This window comes from Notamacropus eugenii, chromosome 4, assembly GCF_028372415.1.
Source record: "Notamacropus eugenii isolate mMacEug1 chromosome 4, mMacEug1.pri_v2, whole genome shotgun sequence".
Lineage (NCBI taxonomy): Eukaryota > Metazoa > Chordata > Mammalia > Diprotodontia > Macropodidae > Notamacropus > Notamacropus eugenii.
In genome coordinates this window covers 70,274,514-70,298,388 of record NC_092875.1, presented here as the reverse complement: position 1 = coordinate 70,298,388, position 23,875 = coordinate 70,274,514, and the positions used below count along the sequence as shown (strand labels likewise).

Below are 23,875 nucleotides of genomic sequence, written 5' to 3'. Positions count from 1 at the left end.
TTCTTTAATGTGACATCTTGTTAGCTACTATGGAGACTTTTTAAATGTTCCTTTCCTTGAGAGCTTGATAGTTTCATGAACGATTTTAAGTTTGACTCAGAGATTTGAATTCTAGATTTGCATGGTTTTCTCACTTTCTCTTGTACAAAAGAGTGTTTCATTATTTTAAATGAGTATATGAAATATATTAATGGAAGAGGAAAAAGAAGAGCTACTTATTGTCCAGGTTTTTTAATTTAATAATATTCTTCTGGGAGACTTCTGATACTTAAGTAGTGTTTTTAACTCTTCCTATTTTGCTTGTTGGCATATCTCTGTTTGTACTGCAAAACTTCCTGTTTCCTGCAGCACTGAGAAATTTCTTTTTCTCTTACATCTCTGCTAATAGCTTGAGCTTTGAATTGCTGAACCGAAGGCAGCTGAACTTTACAGTTTTCATTAATGTCTCTAGGAACCTCCTGAGGAATTTCATCTTTGAGCTTCATCATCCTTTGAGATTCTATGATTCTCTTCATTTCCAATTTGACTACCTTCCGTTGAAGTTCTCCTTCATGCCTTGAAAAAACTCATCAACATGAAGAATTCATCAGCCTTGATACTCACTCCTCACCACTATTCTTAGCACCCTCTGCCTCTCTTCCAGTTTCATACATTCTTCTTGTGTGTTGAGTTCCCCTATTAGATCATAAGCTTTTCTTGACAGGAAATATCCTTCTTTTTCTTTCTTCTATCCTCATTGTTCAGCACAGTGCCTGGTAAATAGGAAGTGCTTAATAAACACTTAATTCTTGACTGGTGGTGAGTAAGTAGGAAGATCCAATGACTCAAGGGATCATTAAAAATAGAGTGCCTTCACTCTCTCTGTTTCTTCCTGTTACATTCTAGATGGCATGTAGCTCTGACCCCATTAAGAGCGTAAGAAGGCTGTTGCTTGACAACTTCTTACACATTAAAACTAGATACAGGGATTGAACCAGGTGAACTTATGGGTTTTTTACTTTGGTTTTCCTCAGTAGGCATATGATTATCATTTTTGAGTTGTGTTGTGTATTTGAGAGATTCTGGTACCATTGGGTGAAGCTGATGGGGAACAAGGAGAATTTCTTTGAATGGAAAAATAGTTTTTTCACCTTATTTTTTGCCCTGAGAAGCCTACAGTGCTCAGTTTGGAAGGATGGGATCAATGTGATTTCCTGTCTAGAGATTACATTTTTTATTTTTAACATCACTGTTTTTTTCTTCTCTTCTAGATTGTCTGACTTCAGTGTGTTTGCTTTTACAATCTGTTGTTTTCTTTTTCACTTCTTCAGGGATTTGACATGGTAAATAAAAATGTCTCTATTCTGCAAATACTTTCTGCTATTCTGTTCATACAGTTTGTTATTTATTCTCTATTTATTATACTTAATAAAGTCCTGTTTATTTATTGTATCCTTGCTAAATATTCCTTCTAAGTATTGGTTAAGTAAATACCCTTCTGATAATTGTCCCAACCGTCTCTCAGGTTGTCACTTACTTTCTATTTTGAAACTGCAGCATTTTAACAGCTTAAGTTGGGCGTAGTCCTTGACAATCTCAAATCATCAAGAAACAGAGACACAGAAAATACCAGATGATCATAGCCAGTATCATTCTGGTTTTTTGTTACAACCTACCAGAACAACTCTGAAGAAAAATTCAGAGACAGAGATAATATGATAGACTGTTGAAAAGAAACTCACAAATTAGATGATATTTTATTCTTAAAAGATGTGTTAATATCTATTGGATAGCCAGTGTATGATGCCCAGAAGCAGGGGACATGGAACAACATGATAATAGATCACTATATGCCTTTGCCATTAATAAATGACATCCCCTTTACTGGTGGCAGTGAAAGTCCTATCCTGCCTGAAGTGCATGGTTGAGTTGGTGAAAGTTATAGAGCTTTAGACCTCAGCCAGTCCCCACTCTTCTTCAAATGAGAATCTTTCATTGGAATTCTCAAAGTGTGTGTCTTCAAGTATAGCACTGAGTGGGATTCCAGCTTTGAGAGAGAAGAAAGCATAGGCTATCTAGTTGCTGATGGAAAATGTGGGAAATCAGAAGAGATAGAGGTCATCTTCATTATGTCCACATTCCTAGTTTGTTATGCTAGGGAACCTGGGGAGTGTCTTCTTTATTGAGAAACAGGACCTTCTCTCTCAGTTGACTGCAGTTATATTACTCCCAATGGGAGAGTTCCTTTACTCTGTGTTGAGTGGCCCATATTCCCCTAAATACATACCTTGTCATATTTATACTTTGTTCTATTTGGATGAATGAATTTCTTTGCTATTTGCTGTGTATGCTCATTGTGGAAGTGGTAATAGGTGAGAAAGGGGTCAATCCTTGGATATGGAGCTTGTAGCTGTCCTGCACAATATGACAAAATGATCAAAAGTTAGATGGAACCTGATCGTTTCTCTTAGACAAATAACATTTAAAGGGGCAGATAGATCTCATTACCATCTTGTACTCCTTCTCTCTCTGAGAATAGAAGGATCTTATCCTCCTGGCAGGAATAAAAATCGTTCTTGGAGAAGGGTGGGTGAAGAAAGGACTAGAAACATCACATCTACCTCTCTTTGAGCCACACACACACAATAACGTTGTCTTTATCACATGCGGGCCCCTCTCTATACATATGGAGCCCATATTTCTAATAGTAAATATTTACTTCTTCATGTTTCCTGATTACCTGTTTCCTGCATGCCTATCTTTTCTGAAAGATGGTATTTCATCAAATGTGAAATTGCCACATATGTGCTTGGGAGTAATCTTTTCTTTTAATATTATGATGTATTGCGTATTCAATATCATTTAGTCTGAAGTAATATTTCCAGAATGATCGAATGTCTTAGGAGGAATAAGTTTTTTTTTTTTAAATTAGCAAAACTGAAGAATATATGAGTAAAGGCTAAATTTTGTGCATTGTTCCCCATTAATGGAGCCCACAGGAACAAGAAAGGAATCTTTTCATTCATCTTCTTTCGGGACAGGTTTGTGCCATAGAATTTCAACATATTCAGTTTTGAATGTTTTGTGATTGTTATTGTATTCTCTTTACTTTGCTATTGTTGTTCTCTTTGTTATGGTTATTCTCTTTACTTTGTTCCAGTTTATTGCCATGAAGTATACAGTTTTATATATATATGTAAATATATATATATATACACATATATATATACATATATATATATTTGTAGGAATTCTGTCCATCATGTTTTTGTCTTTGACTTTCATGATTTATATATCCAACAGTCAAATCTCTGGATCTTTTAGTTGCTTTATTTACATAGTTCCAAATTGCTTTCCAGAATGGTTGAATCAGTTAACGTCTCCAATAACAATAACTTAGTGTACTATTTTCCTACAAACCCTCCAATATGGATTGTGCTTATCTTTTGCTATGTTTCTCAATTTTATCGGTCCAAGGTGACACTTCAGAGTTCTTTTGATCTGTGTTTCTCTTGTCAACATGGTTAGACAGAAGTTGATGAAAATAAAAAAACTGGGTTTTTTCGTGACTTAAATGCTCAAAATGAGTCACTAGCTTGATGTGGTAGCCAGTAAAGATAATTCACTCTTAGAGTGCAGTAAAAGTATAGTAGGAAGCACCAGGTAGATGTGATAAAATTATTAAATTTGTATTTTTAAAACCACTTATGATGTAAGAAGACCAGGAAGAAGGTAACGAGAATATTAAGTATCCTCATCATCATATTAGGATCACTTAAAGAGAATGAAGATATTAAGATTTGAGAAGAGAAGATGAAGTGGAAACTTGACAGCCATGCTCACACAGTTGAAGGGAGTATCAAGGATTTACAGTTCTGTTTCTTCTTTGAAGGCATACTTCCTTGTGTATGAGTTGTGGTACATAGGCTCTATGAAATCTATTTAAGCTCTGCTGTGACTATATCATGAGATTCTTCTCTTATTTGATTTTTCCAGATTAAAAGCCTCTTTGTGTTTCCTCTGTTTCAAGAACACTTAGGAGGTAGGTAAAGGGATAGTAGGAGGAGGAATCATTTTACTTATTACTCCATGGTCACATCTGAAGACCAGTTTGACAAGGGGGACATCACTTGACTAAGAAATTACAGGTAGGCCTACAGAGTCTGGGGATCAACAGAAAGGGACTGAAGGTTGGGTAACATAGTGACAGGAAGATAGAGGTAGACAACATCCAGGGAGACTTTTGGTCAAAATAACTAAGGAGAAGAGTAAAAATGGAGGTGAGTGCATAAAAGCTGACAAATGTGCTCATGAGTAAGAGGATGGTTTGGGTGGCTTTGATCTCAGGGTGCCTTCTGGATGAGCATTTGGTGCTTCGAATTTTCTGGATATGTTGGTGGTGTTTGTGTAGGAGAATCACCATGTAGCCACTGGCCAAGACCATGAGCCCCAAACAAAGCGCATTTCTGAAAGTGGTCATTACCAAATAAACACCCATAATATCTTCTGCAGTACAAAACCCATTATCAAATGCATTTGTGAAGTTGCTGCTGCTCCTTGGACTTCTTGTACTTATTGGAACAGGAATTTCTATGAGCATATTGAAGATCCAACAAAAGACATAAGAGAGGGTGATATGTGTTGTAAGTCTGACTTTGAGTCCTGCCCACATGGAATTGATGGAGCTGATGGTGATGGCCTGGAAGATACACAGGAGGCAAGTCAAGGAAATTGAAAGCCCTTGATTCAGTCTGCGAAAGTAAAATACAACTTTACACCCAACATCATCCAGAAAATTGTTCCACCCTAAACCCTGCAATGTCTGTGGGACTCCCTTGCTAATAAGCATAATGGAGTTCACCAAGGTCAGCTGGATGAATATAACGGTTAAAGAACTTATCTTGAGGCCAGCAATGACATTTAACAAATAAGAAGTAAAGAAAATGAAATTTGCTATAGTACCTATTGTGGTCACAGAGAAAAACACATAGCCAAGGTACATGATTTCTCGAAGTGTTGAATTCATCTTAAAAAGAAAACTTTAGGCAGAGAAAAACCCAGAGAGGACACAGGAAAGCTATTTACTTTCATACTTAGAAATTCCAATCAATAGGATAGACTTGAAATACTACTTCTGTCTCATTCCTCTGCATATGTTGATGGATATTACTGTTTTAGGAAAGTTATACAAGTCTTTTTCTTGCTAAAATCCTTATTCATCAGTTCCTCTAACTCAGTGAGCATTTGGCGGACCTGAGTTAGATTTTGAAGACTGCAGGTTGTTGTAGATTTGGAATTTTTCTGTTCAAAATTACTTAACGTAATAATCTCTAATTAAAGTAAAAATTGACATCCTGTAATTCTGACTACAAATTCTTCTTCATTGAATTTTGCAGATCTTCTTACTGAAGGAACAAATTAGTTCAAAACCCAGGCCAACGATTTTTGTGTAATCCTATTGTGTGAGGGGAATACAAAGAAAAGGGAAAAGAGCTATGAGTCAATCTCATAGTAAGGGGCACATAGATTATGATCTTATCATGTGTTCTCTCTCCTCCCTCCCCTCCAAGGATTGGAAGACACTTCATTTTTTTATATTATTTTTTTGTTTCTTGATTACTCATATATATTTCCCTGTGAGTAGATACACACATATAGAAACATATACATTTATTTGTTAAAAAAAAATGATGTTCCTAAAGACTTCATGAAAGTTCCTCATATTTTAACATTAAGATCATACAGGAATTTTTGATACATGAAATTCAAATGAACTACTTATCTTAATAATGACATGTAGAGTAATTTCAACTTCATAATTAAACAAAAATTTTCCAAGGTATTATCATTAGAGAAATAGTTTTATACTTAGTGGACTGAATAAAGTCCACTGTATCACTTTCCCTACTCATGTTAGGTCTTAACACTTTCTCTTTGATAATTTGACTTAATGCTCAGTTTAATTTTCTCTTTGTTATAGAAAAATATGTCTAGCCAGTTTTGGAAAAATATGTTTTAACAAGTTTTGAAATTCTGAAAGTCTCCAGAGACCTTTGTTAGGCTAATTGCTTATTTCTAAGTTTTAAAGACTAGTTGGTCTGATGTATTTGTTCAAGAGAATTTAGAACAGGTGGAACTTATACATTCATTTTTTAAATAAAATTTTGAGCTGCAACTTTTTATCTCCTTGTCTCCTTCCCATACCCCCTTCCCAAAGTAACAAAGAATCTGATGTATGTTATATATGTTCAATCATGTAAACATATTTCCACGTTACTTATGTTGTTAAAGAAGAAATGGAATCAAAGAGAAAAGCCACAAACAACAACAACAACAGCAACAACAAATAGTGAAAATAGTATACTTGGAACTGCACTCGGACTCCATAGCTATTTCTCTGGATGTGGATAGAACTTTTCATCATGAGTCTTTTGAAACTGTCCTGGATCATTGTGTTGCTGAGAAGTGCAAAGTCACTTTATAGTTGACCGTTACATAATGTTGCTGTTACTGTGCACAATGTTCTCCTGGCTCTGCTCACTTCACGTAGCATCAATTCATATAAGTCTTTTGAAGTTTTTCTGAAATTCATCTGTTCATCATTTCTCATAAAACCATAATATTCCATTACATCCATACACCACAACTTGTTCAGTCATTCCCCATTTGATGGGCATTCCCTCAATTTCCAATTCTTTGCCGCCAGAACAATAGCTGGTATAAATATTTTTGTATGTGTGGATCTTTTCCCTTTTTAATGATATCTTTGAGATACAGACCTAGTAGTGGTATTGTTGGATCAAAAGATATGCACAGTTTGATTGGCCTTTGGTAATAGTTCCAAATTGCTTTTCAGAATGGTTGGATCAGTTCACAACTCTACCAACAATGTTCCATTTTTTCTATACGTTCTCAAACATTTACTATTTTCCTTTTCTTTCATACTAGCCAATCTTATAGGTGTGAGGTGGTACTTCATAGTTGTTTTAATTTGTATATCTCTAATCAATAGTGATTTAGAGCTTTTTTTAATACGAATATAGAAGATACCGATGATGATGTAGGTTTTGCAGTCAAAACTAATCTAATCAATAAGCTTGTATGCCTCTCCAAAAGACCAAACAACAGACTCATGGCAATGGGATTACCACTTGCAGAAGAATGCTATGCCACCATCATCAGTGTCTATGTTCCCACCATGACGAACCCTGATGAGGTCAAAGGAAAATTTTATGAACGTCTAGAGACACTGATCATCAATGTGCCAAAAGAGGACAAGTTTATAATTCTGGATGATTTCAATGCTAGATAGACTAGGCTCAGGTTACCAGACTTTGCACGGAGTCTTAGGGAGGAATGGAGTTGGAAACAGCAAAAGCAATTTACTTTCTACTGATGATATGTGCATCTCTGCACTGATAATGCATTTTTTGCTTATTGTTAATGTAATTTTGTTTCTTTATGGAGAGATCTTTCTCATCCTTAAATAGGCCCATGTGCCTCCTTAAGTCACATGGAAGCCTGAGTCACATCAGTCAAGTCACATGGAACAGGAATGGGGTGGAACATGAAAAGTGGAACAGGAAGAGGTGGAGCTAGATCAGAGCTAAGAGGAAGTTAGTTTCTGAGCTGGATAAGGCAGCAACTAGCATGAGTGAGAGAACCGGTCTGTGATTTGTTTAAGGGAGCTGGTTTGTGGCAAGGCCCTAACAGAAGGTAGGCTTGGGGGTGATAGTGCCCTCTGCATTATTATTGTGTATGGATTTCTCTGTTATTGCGATGAATTTAGCTTTCTGGTGTTGGGATTTGGCTTTCTGGTGTCTGAATAAATGTTTTCTTCTGCCTTCTATATAAAGAATCTGTTATACTTCGTCATTCAGAACTACACCAGCATATTCATAATCACTCTCAGTGCTATGAACATTGCCTTGACGATACAATCTCATGACTTTCTCATCACCAACACTAACTTCCATCTATCTAAACCCAATAAAACTTTGTGGATGTCTTCACAGCAAATATTGGCATTTAATAGACTACATATTTGTATGAAGAAGGGACAGGAAGGATGTGAGAGTGATGGAGGCAATGTGTGGGGCAGAGTGCTGGACTGATCACTGACTTGTCATCCCCAAGTAAAATATTCACATTCAACAAAACTGGTGACCTCAAAGCAAAATGATTACCGCAAGAATTGGTGTCAACTGAGTAGAGATCTTCTCTGAATCAGAAGAGTTTGTTGGTAACTTGAAAGGAAAGTTGAAACCAACACAGGTGTTAAGAGTGGCACAGAAAAGGAGAGGCCTGCTTTCAGAAATTTCTTTTAGAGCACTACATTTGCTGATCTGGGTCAGAACACTTGCAAACATCAAGACGGGTTTAGTGAAAATGATGGGGAAATTCAGAAGCCGCTAAATCAAAAAATTATATTTCCACAGTATTTACCAGAAGGACAGTTCATCTATCTCTGAGAAGGCAACATTTAATTTCATCAAAAGTTAAGTACAAGCAAAGCTTAGAGAGAGGCAGGATTCTTGGATTAATAAGAAGTCAGGTGGTTTTCTAATGAAAGAGATCCAAAATTGAAAATGGCAACGGATATTGTAGCCACAAAATAGTATGACAATAACTGGACATAGACCAATGTTTGACATCATATGCCAAAATAAAGTCCAAATGTGTAGATGATTTAGATATTGAGCGTAATGCCATAAACAAATTAGGGGAGTAAATAGTAGTTTATTTGTCAGATTCATGGAGAATGGAAGAATTTATGACCAAACAAGAGAAAGAGAACATTATAAAATGCAAAATGGATAATTTTGATTACATTAAATTGAAAATTTTTTGCACAAAGCAAATGCAACCAAGACTAGGAAGAAAACAAAAAACTGGGAAAACAATTTTATAACTAGTGTCTCTGATAAAGACCTTATTTCTAAAATATATAGAGAACTGAGTCAAACTTACAAGAATACAGGTCATTCACCAATTGATAAATGGTCAAAGGATATGAACAGGCAATTTTCAGAGGAAGAAATTAAAGCTATCTATAGACACATGAAAAAATGCTCTAAATCATTATTGATTAGAGAGATGCAAATCAAAACAACTCTGAGGTACAACGTCATACCTTTCAGATTGGCTAACAGGACAAAACAGGAAAATGATGAATGCTGGAGAAAATGTGGAAAAGTTGGAACACTGATTGTTGATGAAGTTGTGAGCTAATCCAATAATGTTGGAGAACAATCTGGAACTTTTCCCGAAAGGCTATAAAAATGTATATACTCTTTGATCCAGGAATACAGCTCTTAGGGCTGCATCCCAAAGACATCATAAAAATGGAGAAACGACCCATATGTATAAAAATATTTATAGCAGCTGTTTTTGTAGTGGCCAAGAACTGGAAAGGGAGGGAATGCTCATCAATTGGGGAATGGCTGAGCAAGTAGTAGTATATGAATGTAATGGAATGCTATTGTACCATAAGAAATGACGAACAAGTGAACTTCAGAAAAACCTGGAAAGATTTATATGAACTGATGCTTAGTGAAGTGAGCAGAGCCAGGAGAACATCACATACAGTAACAGTCACAGTGTAGGAGGACTGTTTTTGATAGACTTAGCTCTTCACAGAAATACAGGGACCTAAAATATTTCCAAAGGACTCATGATGAGAAATGCCAGTCACATTCAAAGAAAGAACTATGGAGTCAGAACACAGAATGAAGGAGACTGTTTTCTCCTTTATGTTATGTTTTGTTTTGCTTTTCTCATGGTTTCTCCCATTCATTTTAATTCTTTTGATGCAACATGACTAATGTGAAAATGTGTTTAATAGGAATGTATGTGTAGTACCCATATAAGATTGCATGCCATCTTCTGGAGTGAGAGGGAGAAGGTTTGGAATTTATGGAAGTGATTGTTGAAAAGTGAAAACAAATAAATTAATAAATTTGGGGGAAATCTCTTTTTGTGGTGGCAAGGAATTGGAAATTGAGGGGATGCTGACTAATTGGAGAATGGTTAAAGGACTTATGATTGTGACAGTATATGATTGTGACAGAATACCATTGTGCTAAGGAATGATGCAGAGGATGGTTTTAGAAAGATCTAGGAAGATCTATTTCAGTGGATATAAAGTGAACTGATAGAACTAGTGGATCATTTTACACGGTAACAGGATTATTGTAATGATAATCAAACTGTAAAAGACTTAGGTATACTGATCAAGACTGTGATTCATGCAAATTCCAAAGGATTTATGATGAAAAATATTATCCACCTCCAGGAAGAGAACTGATGAACTCTGAGTACAAATTGAAGTATAATTTTTTCCTTTATTTTCTTGCTCTTTTCACCATGGCTGATATGGAAACATGTTTTGCATAATTGCTTGTCATATGAGGGTTTGGGAGAAAGAGAAAATATGGAATTCAAAAAATTTTAATAACGTAAAACAAATAAGTTTTGAAAAAAGATATAATAAAGTAGGTGAATAAAAAATTAAGGTGTGCTTTGAGTGTGCTTTCAATGATGAAAGTATAAGATGTATTCACTTAGGAATAAAAAGCCTCTAAAAGTTTATATAATGCAGTGAAATATTCAACAGAGGGAATTAATAAAATCTGCTAGAATAACCATAATGACAACTATAATAATATGTAGCATTTTATATCTCTTTAAGGTTTGTCCAGTCCTGTATGTACTCTAATTCATTTGATTCTGACATAAAGCATGGGATAGGGACTATTACTATCTCCATTTTACAAGTGAGAAAACTGTTATTCAGAAAAATTAAGTGATTTTCTCAATGCCTCACGACTTGTTCCGGTCTAAGGCAGAATTCCAATTCATTCTTTCTGACTCCCATCCCTATGTACCATTTACTTAGGCCATCATGTGAAGGATCTGTCTCAGAATATATAGAGAATCCCTGGAGTCCCTGAAGAGTCCCTGGAATATAGACCCTAGTTTGTGTGAAGCTAGTAAAATGAGAAGTAGAATGCCACTTTAGCTGATTCAGTTGAATATTACCACTCTGTCCACTGTGCCACCTAAGTACCCAATGACTCTGGTATCTTGAGTCCTCAAGTATGCTGGAAGCCCCATGAAAACAGATTCTGCCTCTCATATTTTCATAGTCCTGTAGAGTACTGTGTATACAGTAGACCTGATAAACACTCTTGATAATAGAGAATGGCATAGCCAGATGTTAGACCCTCAGGATTTTTCCTGGGACCTCCCAACACAACAGATACCAAAAAAGTAATAAGCTTTTCAATGTAATTTTTCCTCTCAAAAGTAAGGTAAGAACATAGAAGTTTGTTCATTGAGACCTCAAAAGTTCTCTTGGAACTCTGTGCCAATGAACATTGAAGTGCCCTAGGAGAACAACGTGGTTTTGGTGGGAAGAGAACTAAACTTGAGATGAAGAGACCTGGATTCAAATCCTGGTTACCTTGCTTAATATGCTTGAGGATCATTTTTTTCATCTGTAATATGGGAAAAAGAGCAACTACTTCATAGGCAAATTTTAAGGAAACCACTTTAGAACTGTTAAAGTACTCCTTCCCATGTATTTTAAATGTATACACATACATGTGTGTGTGTAATATATATATATATATATATATATATATATATATATATATATATATATATATATATATATATATATATATATATATATATATATATATATATATGATACAACTTTATACACATCATTATGTGTATAGATAAATTTGGTTTGATGTGACTTCATTCATTTGGACCGGAGGTTAGTAAACTGTAGCCCATGTACCAAAAGGTTAACCATTCTTAAATAATGTACTGTGCAACTACAGACAGTGACCTGGATATGATTCACTGACCAAATTTGCCAGCAAAGGAAAATTTTGGCGAGGATATAAAGCACTACATAGTTCTTAAAGCTTCTCTCTCTCTCTCTCTCTCTCTCTCTCTCTCTCTCTCTCTCTCTCTCTCTCTCTCTCTCTCTCTCATCTACCTCTTTCCCTCCTCCCTCCCTCTCCCACTGTATGTGTTATAAAAACATGTATGTATGCATGTCTATATGTATGCACACACAAACACATAAATATGTGTGCATATGCTTAGGCATAATGCAGTAATTTCATTGGTATATAAAAATCCTCTTAAGGAGCCTTCAGGTAGGGATGCAGAATGACATATTTTAATTACAGTTTTAGAGACTAGTTTGGGTCACAGAAGTTAAATGATTTGAAAAGGGTTAGACTCCCAAAATGTCAGAGGTGCTAAGACATGTTATCAAGTAGAGTATGAGACCAATGCATTCTTAAGCAATATAGAGACATTCAATAACGTGCATATATGAGAGGAAGTAAGAGAGGTGCTTGGATTCATCTCTATTCAATTAGTCCCTTCAACGTCACATTTGATCTCTTAATTGATAAATCTAATGGTCTTTTCTCAATCCTCATCCCTCTTAAGCTCTCCAACCTTTGACCCTAATGATTATTTCCTCCTCCTTTATGCTTTCTTTTCTCTAGGTTTTCATGACACTGCGATCTCCCAGTTCTTCCAAAGGCATGACTGCTCCTTTCCAGCATCCTCTCTTCATCCAGGTAATGCCCACTAATTCTGAGACTCGTGCAATGTTCTCTCTGGGGCTCTTTTCTCTTCTTCAACTATACAATCTTGCTCAGTGATCTCATCAGCTCCTATTTATGCAATATAAATACATCATGCAGTTGTTTCCTATATCTGTATATTGAGCCCTAATCTTTCTTAGTTACAATCTCACAACATTAACTTACATTTGAACGTATGAAACTGGATGTTTCACAGGCATCTCAAACTCATCATATCCAATACAAAACTCTATTAATCCTCTCCAACTCTCCTCTCTTCTGAACATATTTATTCCTGTTGAGGGCACTAGTATCCTCCCAATCACAGCCTTACAACTTCAATGTCATCTTTGATATTTCTCTTGAATTCATTCCACATATTCCATAAGTTGCTGAGTCTTAGGACTTCCACTTTTTGAATATCTCTTGTATGTAGCCTCTTATATTTAGCACAGTGAAATAGACTCTCATCATCAGGACTACAGTAATAACTTTCTAGTTGATTTCCTTTCCTCAAGTCTACCTCCACTCCAAATACATCCTCCATTTAGCCATAAAATTTATTTTTGAAGCGTTGAACTGAATATTTTATTCAGTCAGTACTGGTGGTTCCCTGTTATTTCCATGATCAAGTCTAAAATGTTGTTCTTTTGGTATTTAAAGCCCTTTCCAGGCTTGTGCTTTCTTATCCTTCCAGTGTTCTGACCATGTCTCTTATAGGCTTTCATGTTATATTTCTGCTGCTTGGCAGAAAGAAAGCACTTAGTAGTTTTAGAGCAATTGTTGATTTGCGTTAATAAAGGGAATTTTATCAGTGAAATCTTTCCACCAATCATCTCCAAGTCTGGATCAACTATGCCTGCACCTGAGATATTTTCTCTCCATTCATATTTGCCAGCTGTTTTCATCATTATTTATTGTTTTTACCTAAATTTTAGGAAGGATTTTGACAAGGTAGGAAAGACTCAGAGTTGTGAATAAAGCAGTGAGCAGTGTCTAGGTCATGTCAAAGGAATATCAAATCAAAGAATTCCAGTTAGGTCACCTGGAGAACAGAAGTCTTTCTGGGTCAGATATGATTGCTGTCTTTAAATATTTGTGGGACTGTCAAGTGGAAGAAGTGTTGATTTAGGCATGGAAGGGGAAACATCTTTCTAAAAATTAGACCTACCATGAAGTCAGATATGCTCTCATTCAGAGTAGAGAGTTCCCCTCACTAGAGGTAACCAAACAAAAATTTGGAACAAGAACGATCACTTGTCTGATATGCAGTAGATGGGATTTTTGTTCAGGTTTAGATTGAGAAGGTCCCTTATAATTCAGAGATTCTCTGATTCACAGATCAATAAGAAATAAATGAAAGAGAGAGAGAAGGAAAGAAAGAGAGAAAGAAAGAAAGAAAGAAAGAGAAAGAAAGAAAGAAAGAAAGAAAGAAAGAAAGAAAGAAAGAAAGAGAAAGAAAGAAAGAGAGAGAAAGGAAGGAAGCAACGAACGAACGAAGGAAAGAAGGAAGGAACGAACGAAGGAAGGAAGGAAAGAAGGAAGGAACGAAGGAAGAAAGAAAGAAAGTTTGCTTTGTCCTAGGCCTTTTGCTAAGCAATAGGGATACAAAGACAAATACTTCTGTTCAAGCACCTTGTATTTTAGTAGTAGGAGACTGTTTTTACAGGCACCAGAGGAACATTTGAAACTTTTTCCTCTTCAGCAACTCCAGATCCAGAAGTCTACACTATGTATGAATATTTCTCGCAATGGGAAACTCATAGTCTCCCATTGTTCTTTTAAGGTGTTTTAATTATTAGGATATATTCTCTTATATTAGATAGAAATCTGCCTAGCTCTATCTTGTACACATGACTTCTAGTTTAACCTAATGGGGTCACCTCAGCAAAGTATAATCCTTTTTCACAGTACAATTATTCAAATCTTCAAAAATCTATCAATTGTCACATGTAGCTGCTAATTGTTATCAAGCACTGCACATAGGGTAATGAAAAATCTGAGTATATTCTACTTTAGTAATTTATTAATTGTGTAATTCTTGGCAAACTGCTTAACTTAGATTTTTTTCAGTTTTCTTATCTGCAAAACAATGATACTAATAGCAAACACATGCAAGTTGGATGTGAGGATCAAATGATATGAGAGTTGTCAAGCCCTTTGAAATTACATTAATTGTTTTTATTATCCTTATTAGGTCATCTCTTCTTAGGCTAAAGCCACTTTTTTCTACAGTAAATCAGGGGCATGATCACTACCTACACCATGCTTGTTCTCTCACCTGATCAACCTTCTTGGGTGAGCTTCTGTTTTCAATGTCCTTCCTAAAATGAATGGAACACCACATAACCATCCCATTATGGTTTGATCAGGGAGTAGGGAAGATGAAAGCATATCTACTCAATCGTTGTTTCCAGGCAGATCTCATTATGCAACTTAGGTTTCATACACCAGAATCACATAATATGAGAGTTTGAAGGGGCCTTGTAAGTCACCTCTTCTAATCCCTGTATGAAAGGAATATCCCTGAATCTCACAATGTAAGATTATAGAGGAAGAGACTTCTCTTTTTCTCCCTGTATTCCCAGTTCTTGGCACAAAAAAGATCAATAGCAAATGCTTGTAAAGTTCATCGATGTCATGAGTTTTGCAGTCTTATTGATTCTATACACACAAAATCTCCTGTTTCTAATCCCATAGCCACTGTGTAATTGAAGCCCTCATCAACAGTAACCTGGACTATTGTACCATTATGTTAAACAAGCCTCTAGTCTCTTCACATTTTTTGTCCAAGTGTTCTCAAAATAATATTAAATAAGGGCTTAAGCACATTTTTTCTGACAAATAAACCGTCAGTAACTCTCTAGTGCCTTTGATTAAGTACATGTTTTTTTCATTTTAGAATAGAAAGTCCATAGCCATCTAGCACTGGCCTACCTTTTTAAACTTCTTACTCTGCTTAATATATTCTGTGTTCTCGCCAAACTGGTTGACTTGCTCTTCCATGAGTTTAGCACTCTATCTGCTGCTTCTGGGCTTTTAAACAAATTATCACCTTGTTCCTGGATGAATTCCATTATTACCCTCTGTTTGGCCTCAGTTCCTCATCCAGTATTCCCCTCTAGTCGCTTAGGCTCAACAACTATGTCATAGCACAGTGCTGGGAACGTAGTAGGTGCTTAATAATTCCATGTTATCTTTCCCTTTTCCGTTTACTGGTTCCCTGCATCAGCCCTAGTCCATGCTGTCTTATTTCATTTGCCTCCTCCTCTGGCCTCTGATTGCTCTGATCTATGTACTATTTCTTTATCTAGTGACTTTATCTAGGGACATTATGTAGGGTTGTAAATCAGCCCCAGGTGCTTGCAAAACACCTGTGCCCTCAACCTTTGACTTTCTCCATCCTATCATCAAATCCATCTGCTAACACGACTCTGTATGTTCCAGATTTGCTTTCTCTTGTCTAATATGAGTCCTACTGTGTACAACTTCAATGCTATCTTTAGTTTGGAACTTAAGGAATCTCTTTTACTGCTGATCATTATCAATCTCCTACTGATATTCTGGACAAATCACTCTATGGTTGGTATATTACTCTCCAAATACCTGTGCTTCAGAAAGCCAAACTGCTGATGTACAAACCCGACAGCCTATATGTAATTGTTCACTCCTTCCTTACCCCAACACCACATACTCTTTATCCCCACTTCCTTCCAGCAGTAATCCACTTTGTATCTGCTTTCTTTCACTGTGCTCTCTGGAATGCAGGGTCCATAATTCAGAAGCTTCCTTTGATCTCAAAATTTTTACTTTATCACTCATTCCATCTTCTGCATCTCACTGAGACCTGTTCCCTCTTGAAGATCTTACTTTTTCTAAAATTTACGGCATATTCATTTGTATCTTGCAGCTTACTGGAGTTCAAATATTTCTTGCTGCCAGCTGTCACTTCCAGATAATCTCTCTACCACAATTGCTCAACAATCTCTGCTATGTTGAGTTTTTTTTTTTTAATTCAAATGCATCTCAAAAGGCAGATTCCAGTAACCATTACTGATTGACCTCTCAGGAGATTTTTCTTTCTTCCTCAACGACTTTAATAATTAGTTCACACACTTTTGCTCCATTCCAAATTGTGCCCTGATAATAATGGGTTTGAACATACATGTTGATATGAAAATCTTGATTATTCAATTTACTCCGTTCCTCTATCTGACTTCTCTCTATATCATTTATACACAGTGATTGGCATACCTTTCAGCCTTCTATTTTCTATAAAAAGATGTCTGACTACAATGTTCACAAATTCTAAATTTATTTTATCTGGCCATAATCTATTTTCATTCCAGTTTTCTCTATGCTATAGCAGCCTTACCCTTTTTTATCTGTCCTTGCTATGATCTACAATCCGTACATCATGCTCTTCTTTCTTAGGTTGCCCTATGTAGAGGAATCGCTAATCCATTTACTACTCTGTTCCTCATAAAAAGTAATTGCACAATTTTTTGGTCCTCTTTAAGCTCCACATGGAATCCCTTATCTCTACTCTTGACACATATGTTAAAATGAGGGAATTTACTGAGTGTTTCTTCTACTCCTCTCTCCAGATCATATCTCTCAGACAATTATATGACAGATTGACTACTGTGAAAGTGGAACAATTCCAACATAAAGAGACTCTTAGAATGTGACTGAGGAAAAAGTTCCCATGAGGCAGCTCTTCTTAAAAATACAAAGATAGACATTTATTTTTACCATTCTCTTTCTTTTCATTCTCAAAGCCATTTCTTCTCTAGGCTACTCATTTCCAGTAACTGAAATCCACACTCTTACGTCATAGCCAACATTCCACTCAAATTCCCTTACCATTGGCATCACATGTCTCTGAATTTGTAGTTTCCAATGTCCTTTCTAATAAATGGTCCTGAATTAAAGATGTCCCACCAATATGGTCTGACCAGAGCAGAGTACAGAGAAGCTATTGTTCCCTTAATTGTATGTTCTATTCTGTGAGTGCTGCTGTTCTCTAAGAGAAATCAAACAGCCACTTACCTATTTTGATCTCTGCTTCTTGGGTAGATTAGAGAAGGGCTACTGAGCCTAATATATGTCTATGGAGTCATGGGAGTGATGGTAGTCTTGTGCGCATTATAGCTATGGGATAACCTGAATCCATCTCTTCCCCAGAGCTGTGATTATAACGTCAAATTGAAGAGAAGTGACAGTGTATATAATGGGAGTCATTGATGTCCCTTAGGAAGAAGGTTTTGTCCCACGTGCTAATAATTATCCACAATTATTGTGGATAAATGTTTGTTGATTAATGATAATTCTCCTAACCCTCTGCTTCTCCCCAAAGTAAGCAAGTGGTAGCAGATAGAAGTAAAATTTTTCTCTAGTCCCTGGGAGAGTCAGACAATGTTATTCACAGAGTGTAAAAAAAGGAAATTTGAGCCCTGGTATGATTGGTTGCAGAATTTCTTAGGTAGAAGAAGATAAAAAAAAGTCATAAAAATTGAAGAATATATTAATATAGCTAATATCTTACACATAGTTCCCCTCTGCTGGACTCTTAAGTTTTAGAAAGGAGTAAGAAGGGTGGAGCCAAGATGAAGGAGTGGATAGACAGGCCTGTTGTAGCTCTCCTCCCATAGCCATACAATATCTGTAAAAAAAAAAATGACTGTAAACAAATTTTAGAGCAGCAGAAGGCACAAAATGACAAAGTGAAAGAGATTGCCAGTCAAAGGAAGCCTGGAAGACCAACAGGAAAGATCTATCACACCAACCTCTGAGTTGACTGCAATCCAGCCTTGACTGCATGGTGTGGTAGGGACAGGACCAGAACGGGCTTCAGGGTTCACAGTCACGAGCAGGAGCAGATTTCTTAACCCACAAATGCCAAAGATGGCTTCAAAGGTCAGTAAGAAAGTACTTTAACCTGCATGAGAGGGGAATAGGGGCCAGCCCTAGCTCTGGCTCCAGGCAGTGGCAGCAGGCACTGCAGCACTGCATCCATTTTTAGAGCCTTCAGCCTAAAGACCTTGGGGGAATTGAGCCACTGATCTAGATCTCAGTCCTGAGTGGCAACCCTAGGGTGAGGAGGATCACTGGCTGGTGGGGCTACTGGAGGCTCTGGAGAGAAAATTCTACTTCCAGATGCTGGGCAGAAAAGCTTGTAGTTACTCCAAGACCAGGGTGCAGGCCAAGAGAATAGTACACTCCTCTCCCTTAACTGCGTCACCTTGGAGGAACTGAGAACTTATAGGTGCCCAGAGCATGCCCTCCACTTTACAAAGGACTCAAAAGGCAAGTAATTGGCTGGGAAAATGACCAAAAAAGGGTAAAAAATAAGACTATAGAAGGTTGCTTTCTTGGTGAAAAGGTACTTTCTTCCATCCTTTCAGATGAAGAAGAACAATGCATACCATCAGAGGAAGACATCACAGTCAAGGTTTCTGCATCCAAAACCTCCAAAAAAAGTGTACAGTGGTCTCAGGAAATGGAAGAGCTCAAAAAGGATTTTGAAAATCAAGTGAGAGAAGTGGAAGAAAAATTGGGAAGAGACGTGAGAGTGGTGCAAGAAAATCATGAGAAGTCTTGTTACTTAATTTGGGCAAACTGCTTACCTCACTATGAGGGAAAATGATATTTGTTAATCTTGAGAGCTGTATATCTTTGTGAAATATAAAAGGGATATACATAGATAATAGAGGGAGTGGGTATAAAGTAAATGATGTGCTGATAAAAATGTGATTAAAACATGTGAAGGGATTGTAACAGGAGATGTGAAAAGGAGGAAGCAGAAAATGTTAAATTACATCACAGGAAGAAGTACAAAATTACATTATAGGAGAGGGAAAGAGGGGAGGGAGATGAGCATTATTTGAGAGGCACTCTCAATTGATTTGGTTCAAGGAGGGAACAACAAACTTAATTAAGTATATAAATCTAACTAGCTCTGTAGATAGTGGGAGGGGAAGGTGAAAAGAAATGTGAAGGGAGGCTTAAATGGAGGGAAGAAGTAGTAAGGGTAAAGGGGAATAAAAGGGAAGGGGGCTGAAAAGAGGAAGGGAAGACTGTGGGAGGTGGTGGTCAAAAATTAAAACTCTATTGTGGAGGGGAAGGGAGAAGGGAGAACTAAAAGAACAAACAATGGGAAAGAAAATGGAGGGAAAGACACAGATAGTAATCATAACTATGAATGTGAATGGAGTGGACTCTCCCATAAAACGGAGACGGATAGCAAAATGGATTAAAAGCCATAATACAACAATATGTTGTTTACAAAAAACACATTTAAACTGGGGCATACACAGGGTAAAGGTAAAAGGTTGGAGCAGAATGTATTGTGCTGATGTAAGAAAAGCAGAGGTAGCAATCCTAATCTTAGTCAGACAAAGCAAAAACAGAAATAGATCTACTCAAAAGAGATAAGAAGGAAACTATGTCTTGCTAAAAGGTACCACAAACAATGAAGCAATATCATTACTAAACATATATGCTCTAAGTGGCATACCATCCAAATATTTAGAGGAGAAGTTAAGGGAGTTACAGGAAGAAATAGAGAACAAAGCTATACTTGTGGGAGACCTCAACTTCCCCCTCTCTGAATTTGATAAATCTAACCTTAAAATAAACAAGAAAGAAATTAAGGAGGTGAAGAAAACTCTGGATACCATAGATATGATAGATCTCTGGAGAAAACTGAATGGGGATAGAAAGAAATATGCCTTTTTCTCCATAGTACATGGCATACATACAAAAACTGATCATGGACCAGGCTGTAAAAACCTCATCATCCAGTGCAGAAATATAGATAGTCAATGCATCCTTCTCACATCATAATGCAATAAAAGTTATATGTAATCAAAGGCCATGGAAAGATAAACCAAAAATTAACTGGAAACTAAATAATCCTAAAGCAGCAGTGAGTTAAACAACAAACCATAGAAACAATCAACAGCTTCTTTGAAGAGAATGACAATAATGAGACAACCTACCAAATCTGCAAAAACAGTTCTTAGGGGAAGCTTTATGTCTTTGAATGCCTAAATGAATAAAATAGAGAAAGAGGAGATCAATGAATTGGGCATGCAACTGAAAAAGCTCAAAAAAGACCAAATTTAAAATCCCCCAGTAAATACCAAATTAGAAATACTGAAAACCAAAGGAGATATTAATAAACTTGAAATTAAGAAAACTATTGAACTAATAAATAAAACTAGGAGTTGGTTTTATAAAAAAAACCAATAAAATTGATAAAGCTTTGGTCAATTTAATTTAAAAAAAGAAAGAAGTAAAGCAAATTAGGGAATTTAAACAATAATTGGAAATTACTTTGCCCAACTGCATGCCCATATATCCTACAATCTACATGAGATGGATGATTGTTTTAAAAAATATAAATTGCCCAGATTAACAGAAGAAAAAGTTGAGTACTTAAATAACCCCATCTCAGAAAAAGAAATTGAACAAGCCATGAAGGAACTCCCTATGAAAAACTCTCCAGGGCTGGATGAATTTACAAGTGAATTCTATCAAACATTTAAAGAACAGTTAATTTCAATATTATATAGTGTATTTGGGAAAATTAGGTTAGAAGGAGTCCCCCTAAAGTCTTTTTATTATACAAATATCGTTTGGATACCTAAACCAGGAAGAGCCAAAACAGAGAAAGAAAATTATAGACCAATTTCTCTAATCAGTATGGATGCAAGAATTTTAAATAAGATTTTAGCACAAAGAATACAGCAACTAATCATGAGAATAATACATTATAATCAGGTAGGATTCATACCAGGAATGCAGGGCTGGTTCAATATTAGGAAAACTAATACCATTATTGATCATATCAACAACAAAACTAACAGAAACCTCATGATTATCTCAATAGATGCAGAAAAAGCTTTTGACAAAATACAACATCCATCGCTATTTAAAAACACTGGAGAGCATAGAAATAAATGGAACTTTTCATAAAATAATAAGCAGTATCTACTTAAAACCTTCAGCAAGCATTATACACAATGGAGATAAGCTAGACGCATTTCCAATAAGATCAGAGGTGAAACAAGGATGTCCATTATCACCACTATTTTTCAATATGGTACTAGAAATGTTAGCTGTAGCAATAGGAGAAGAAAAACTAATTGAAGGAATTAGAATAGGCAAAGAAGAAACTAAGTCACCACTCTTTGCAGATGATATGATCATATATTTAGAGAATCCCAGAGATTCAAGTAAAAAACTACTTGAAATGATAAACAACTTTGGCAAAGGTACAGGTTACAAAATAAATTCACACATATCTTCTTCATTTCTATATATTAGTAACAAAGTCCAACAGCAAGAGATAGGGAGAGAAATACCATTTAAAGTTAGAGTAGACACTATAAAATATTTAGGAATCTACCTGCCAAAACAAATCCAGAGACTATATGAACACTTTTCACACAAATAAAGTCAAATCTAAGAAAGTGGAAAAACATTAGTTGCTCGTGGGTAGGCTGAGTCAACATAATAAAAATGATAATTCTGCCTAATTAATTTACTTATTTAGTGCTATACCAATCAAACTATCAGAAAATTATTTTCCAGAGCTGGAAAAAATAATATCAAATTTCATCTGGAAAAACAAACAGTCCAGAATATCAAGGAAACTAATGAAAAGAAATGCTATGGAAGGTGGCCCAGATCTACCAGATCTCAAATTGTATTATGAAGCAGCAATTATCAAAACCACTTCTGGCTAAGAAACACAAGGGTAGACAAGTGGAATATGCTAGGTACTCAGCTAGGTACTCAAGACACAGTGGTCAATTCTTATAGCAATCTACAGTTTGATATACCCAAGGACCCCAACTTCTGGGAAAAGAACTCATGGTTAGACGAAATTGCTGAGAAAACTAGATGACAGTGTGGCAGAAACTAGGCATGGACCAATGCCTGACTCTGTAGACAAGAATTAAGTCCAAATGGGTACATGATCTAGGTATAAAGATTGGTACTATAAATAAATTAATGGAGCAACAAATAGTGTATTTATCAGATTTATGAAGAAGGGAAGAATTTTTGACTAAACAAGGGATAGAAAGCATTATGAAATACAAAACAGATAATTTTGACTACATTAAACTGAAAAGTTTTTGCACAAGCAAACCCAATGCAAACAAGATTAGGAGGGAAGCATAAAACTGGGAAAGAATTTTTGCCACTAGCATCTGTGATAGAGGCCTCATTTCTAAAATATATAGAGAACTGAGTCAAATGTATAAGAATACAAGTCATTCCCCAATTGATAAGTGGTCAAAGGATATGAATAGACAGTTTTCAGAGAAAGAAATTAAAGATATCTATAGTCACATGAAAAAAATGCTCTAAATCACTGTTAATTAGAGAGATGCAAATCAAAGCAACTCTGAGGTACCACATCACACCTATCATATTGGCAAACACGACAGAACAGGAAGGTGATAAATGTTGGAGAAAATATGGGAGAGTTGGAACACTCATTCATTGCTGGTGGAGCTGTGAGCAGATCCAACCATTCAGGAGAGCAATTTGGAACTATATCCATAGGGCTACAAAAATGTGCATACCCTTTGACCTAGCAATACTGCTTCTAGGACTGTATTCTCAAGAGATCACAAAAATGGTAAAGGGTCCCACATGTACAAAAATACTTATTGCAGCTCTCTTTGTGGTGGCCAAAAAATGGAAATCAAGGGGATGCCCATTGATTGAGGAATGGCTGAATAAACTGTGGTATATGAATGTAATGGAATACTGTTGTGCTATAATAAATGATAAACAGGAAGACTTCAGAGAGGCCTGGAAAGACTTATAAAAACTGATGCTCAGTAAAAGAAGCAGAATCAAGAGAACTTTGTACACATCAACAACCACAGAGTGTGAGAATTTTTTCTGGTAGACTTAGAACTTCATTGCAAAGCAAGGACTTAAAAAATCCCCAGTGGTCTTTTATCGCAAAATGCCTTCTATATCTAGAGAAAGAACTATGGAATTTAATTGCAGAATGTAGCAAATCATTTTCTTTTGTATTACGTTTTGGTTTGTTACATGCTTTCTCCCATTCATTTTAATTCTCCTATGCAACATGACTATGGTGAAAATGTATTTAATAGGAGTACATGTGCAGAACCTATATAAAATAGTATGCTGTCTCAGGGAAGGAGGGGGAAGGTAGGGGGGAAGGAGGGAGAGAAAGGGGGAAAAAAACAAGTTATATAGTAGTGATTGTAGAACACTGAAAATAA

General features: G+C 36.1%; 1 protein-coding gene across 1 annotated transcript; it reads right to left on the bottom strand.

Moving 5' to 3' along the window:
• Positions 1-4,105: 4,105 nt before the first annotated feature.
• On the bottom strand, positions 4,106-5,005 carry LOC140502236 (vomeronasal type-1 receptor 4-like). Its single transcript, XM_072606530.1, has one exon. The coding sequence runs from the start codon at positions 5,003-5,005 to the stop codon at positions 4,106-4,108; it is 900 nt and encodes a 299-aa protein (XP_072462631.1).
• Between the last annotated feature and the right edge of the window lie 18,870 nt (positions 5,006-23,875).

What these genes read in the sequence shown, in the direction of transcription:
- LOC140502236 (XM_072606530.1), bottom strand. Translation starts at nt 5,005, where the DNA reads ATGAATTCAACACTTCGAGAAATCATGTACCTTGGCTATGTGTTTTTC.